This window comes from Etheostoma spectabile, chromosome 7, assembly GCF_008692095.1.
Source record: "Etheostoma spectabile isolate EspeVRDwgs_2016 chromosome 7, UIUC_Espe_1.0, whole genome shotgun sequence".
Lineage (NCBI taxonomy): Eukaryota > Metazoa > Chordata > Actinopteri > Perciformes > Percidae > Etheostoma > Etheostoma spectabile.
The window spans coordinates 26621055-26625897 of NC_045739.1; the positions used below are offsets into that span (position 1 = coordinate 26621055).

Consider the following 4843-nt stretch of genomic DNA (forward strand, 5'->3'; position numbering starts at 1 on the left):
AGCAGAAAAATGGGAGGTAACCTTGCTCCTTATGACCTCATAAGGGGCAAGATTCCAGGTCTGCCCATCTGAGCTTTCATTTTCTCAAAGGCAGAGCAGGATACCCAGGGCTTTGGTTTACACCTATCACCATTTCTAGCCACCGGGGGACCACAGGCAGGCTGGGGGAACGCATGTTAATGTTAAAAAAAACCTCATAAAGTGACATTTTCATGCCATGGGACCTTTAATGATGATGTGCTTGGTGATTTTGTCTAATGACGGATATAAAATCAGGATTTTGGCAGGGTTAAAGTGCTGCCCTTTGTGGTGAGTCATCGTCCTCAAGGGGGTAATTGTGTTTCAAAGTGTGTGAATTATGTGTACCTCCAAAACATAGATACATTGAACAGCACATAACTCACATATGTAAATAAATCCAGTTCCATAACTACAGATAAATGTAGATAAGAAAGAAGAAGACATTAAGAGGCTGTTGCATTCTGACCCTATATTGCAGAGGGAACCAAACTTCTCCTCCACCCAGTGTGCAACCCGATAGTAGTAAAGAGGAAAAGGTTGAGACTTGTAGAATTTAAGTTGACATCAGATTATGTTTTGGCATGGCAGAGATTACTACATTTGGCTGGGTTGTGGTTGGCTTCTGGTAGGGTAAGTAAACACATTTCTATAAGGGAAAAGGACTTGAACAGAACATCAGACCTGTCTCTGTACTGGACACAAAGAGATCAGGGCTCCTCATCCAATTTAGTGTTTCCTAAAAACACCGGACTATAAACCATGTTCTTTTTGGTGTTCTAGGCATCTCCATTCTGAACACAGTCGTGGTGACAGAAGCATTGCTCAGTGGAAGGTCCAGCAAGACATTGTGCAGTGCATGGAGAGTCAGGTAAGCACTAAAGAAACCTACAAGGTCTACAACTACATCATGAATATTCTTTTGAAACAAATGGTAAAAACCACAAAATAGGCTTCTCTCCCCCACACTAGATCATTTCTTTTAACACCTCACTTGCAGCGTAAATTCCCTTTTGTGTTCAGACTGACTCAGTCACTTTTTGTAACTTATACCAAGTAAAAGTAATTAATTAATTTGAATACAACTCACGTAATGATGAGCCAGGACATGCAAGGTTGCGTCTAAGGAGGAAGGCAGGTGCCGTGGTATTTAGAATATAAATAAAAAGTGCTATATAAATACTATATAAAAAGTGCCAGAGTCTGCGTAGGGAGCAGGTTGTGGTGGGTAGATGGCTCAGACAAACCGGAGGCTGCTGTGAGTGTCCCATGTGAAAACAACAGGCACTGTTAACTTATTGTAACGTACCTTTGTTATGTGTAACTTACGTACCAGTTTTAATTTTATTAATGAAAACTATGAAGAAAACAACCTATTTTTCTATGACTAATCCAAGAAGGTGACAAGACAGCACCGACGCCATTTAACGCTAACTGTAATGATATCAACATGCAATATCAAAGACACAACTAAAGTGTCTTTAGTTTCATTTGAAAAATGAAAACTCTCTTGGTGTGCTCAGTCCGTCTGTTGCCATGCCTCTGTCCTCACTCCTGACAATTGTGCTACTATAATGCATATAGGTTCGGGCTCGGGTGGTTGATTAGTAGGGTTGGGCATTGTTTGGATTTTAACACTGATTTCAATTCCAATTCTTCATTTCGATTCCGGAACTTATCAATTCCGATTCTTTGAGGGGTGGAGTTGAAATGGGCCTCATGCCTATTTCACAAAGAAGAGGAGGGTTTTATTTTGATTCAGAGATGGGTTGCAGTTTTACCGGGCTTTTCCAATTCAAAAATAAAGCCACACTAGAGCACCGCTTACTGTGCTCCATGGCTGCAACACAACAAGCACCTGGCTGCTTACGTAAACCAAAACTTGCGCTTATTAAATTGGGAAGAGATGATCGGATCTGAAACCAAAATCCTTCAAACAATTCCAAACCATTCCATTAAAGAAACGATTCTACTGGAATCGTAATTTTTGAAACTATTCCAAGTTGGAAGCGGATCTCAATGCCCAACCCTATTGACCAATGCATTTTTTTGCATGTTAAGCGGTGTGGATTGATTTTTTATGGCCATTATTATAGGCAAACTCAATGTTGAAAGGCAGGCACCAGTGCTGTGTGTGCAGAAAGCACACGTGTGCAAGCCATGAACCAACTATTGCTTGCCATTTCTCTCTTTGTATTCACTTTTTAACAGGTGTTTAGGAATTGAATTAGATTAAATTCAAATGCAAAACACTGCCCAGAGGTTCAGGATACTGCAGCAGCAACAACTTTCTTTTCCCATCATTCTTAGCACCGTACTAATCCAACGTATCCTCATGCAACGGTTTATATGATATCTCATAATGGGCCGGGTGGGTGTTACTAATGAGCACAGTTAGCAGGACTAAAAGTAACTGCAGAGCTGCATTTTCAAAGGGCTATATGTTTGTGTATATGATATTCAGAAAAAAAGTGGGCTGGGATTGTCTCCACATGGCTCTCAGAGATCGTTGCCCAACTCGTCAAAAGGCCGATGTTTTGGCACACAAAGCTCGGATTCCAACACAAACTTGTATCCCCTATATTTTGCGTTATTTGCTGCTATATTGTGCTGAATGGGGATTACAGAACCTTAAATTATTCAATTAGAATTATTAATTACATCACTCATAATTTAAAAGTCAGAGATAAAGCACCAACAATTAGTGCATAACTTTTTGTAAGATATCATATAAACCGTTGCATGAGGATACGTTGGATTAGTACGGTGCTAAGAATGATGGGAAAAGAAAGTTGTTGCTGCTGCAGTAAAGTGAATACAAAGAGAGAAATGGCAAGCAATAGTTGGTTCATGGCTTGCACACGTGTGCTTTCTGCACACACAGCACTGCTGCCTGCCTTTCCACATTGAGTTTGCCTATAATAATGGCCATAAAAAATAGAATGTTCAATTTCATTATAAATGGAATCCTTATTGTTTTAGACAGAAAAGGTTAAGATTCTGTCTACACATAGGCTACAGGTTGTTTTATATAAAAAAGAGGGTGAAGCAAAGGGCCGCAGGTCAGAGTCAAACGCTGCTGCGTCAAGGAGAAAACATCTCTCTGAGTAAGTGTTAATTAATATATTAGTGACGTATTCTACACACAGTATACTACATTATTTACACATTGAAACTTAAGTGAAAGTGCTGTATGATGTCCATATAACTTTCAAACAATCCTTTCACAGTCCTAACCCTAACCCTATCCCTAACCCTAACCCTGCATGCCACACAGGAATAATCAGATGTTTGGGCCAGGCATTAGTGGCAGCATGTTATACTGTAAGGCTCATAAAGTAAAGTTAGGGTATGCAGGTCCTGTCACAACACCTGTCTAGTACTCAGATTAATTTTCCTGACTTTAATCCTATTTTATCTGATGTGAAACAGTTACCCTTGGACAAAGTGGAGTAATTTAGCGTCACTGAGTGTTCATCAGCCCGCAGTGTGACTAAACCTGTTGAATAGTTATTAGTATAACTATATTTACAATACACCTTTAGACATATCTGAGGCTTTCTGGATGTCAACCCAGGTTTTGGAACCAGATTGATTGCCATCGAGGATGTAATCCTTTTGCAGGAACTCTTTGATTTGATTAAAAGTAACTTTCTCCATAATTTTACCTAACAAAGGGCAGATGCGAGATAGACCTGTAGTTGTTAAGTACAGAGGCATTGAGATTTCTCTTTTTCTGAAGGGGTTGGACCAGGGGTGCTCATTACGTCGATTGCAAAGGCAGTGGGGTTAGATTGCATGGCATTAAAAAATAAATAAAGATGTCAGCCTATCATCCATCCTCACTATGCCAAAATACTATTTGTCACTTGATTGACATACATGACAACCAGTCTAACGTCAGATTTTTTTCTGACACATTGGTCAGCACTCAGCACACATATGCATGCAGCAGCGGCAAATTTTCAGCAAGTTAGCGAGTTGCCGAGTTAGCCTAGCTAAGTTATTTCTAATAATCTAAAAAAAAAGGTATAAAACTGAGTGGGGGAGCTGGACCAAGTAAAAAGCCAAAAACCTATCACTTCCATATCGGATGGGAGGAGGACTTTTATTCACAATGTCCTATTCAAAGTGCATTTGCCTCATCTGCAAATCTATCATTGCTATTCAGAAGAAGGGAAATGTGAAGCGGCATTTTCAGACTGTTCATAAAAGCTGCGAATCTGAATTCCCTCTGAAAAATGAACTGAGAAGGAGAAAGGACAGCAGGCCTTTTTCTCACAGCTTACCACGAAAGCAAAGACCGCCACCGAAGCATTGTTCCGGGTGAGTCACATCGTTGTTAAACACAAGAAATCGGAGAGATGATTAAAGAGGCATTCGTTGAAGCGGCCGATTCGTTGTTTCAAGACTTTAAAAACAAACCTGACATAGTATCTTCAATCAAATCTCTCCAGCTGTCAAGAAGTACAGTTGCACGGCGCTGTGAAGCAATGGCCGAGGATGTGACCGAGAAACTTATTAGGGATATTGCAGACTGTGAGTGTTTCTCACTGCAATTAGACGAGTCTACCGACGTGATTGACACAGCCCAGTTGTGCATTTTTATTCGTATGGTGTTTACCGATATTACTGCAAAAGAGGAGCTGTTAACAGTACTGACCATGAAAGAACACACGTGGGGGGAGGACATTTTGCAATCTTTCAAAAACTTTATCAAGAAAACTTGGCTTCCAGTGTGCAAATTGGTGTCCATTACAACGGACGGTGGCCGCTCGAATGGATTTATTGCCAAATGGAGGGAGGATGATGCCTTCCCCGACTT

The 4843-nt window shown here is 40.5% G+C and overlaps 1 protein-coding gene across 2 annotated transcripts in view; it reads left to right on the forward strand.

Moving 5' to 3' along the window:
- The window catches only part of foxp3b (forkhead box P3b), a 47049-nt gene that overhangs the window by 33239 nt on the left and 8967 nt on the right, over nt 1-4843 (forward strand). For both annotated transcript variants that reach the window (XM_032521581.1, XM_032521580.1), the window contains one exon: nt 802-889. In XM_032521581.1, the coding sequence (XP_032377472.1) occupies nt 802-889 (88 nt within the window). The remainder of the gene's footprint in view (nt 1-801; nt 890-4843) is intronic.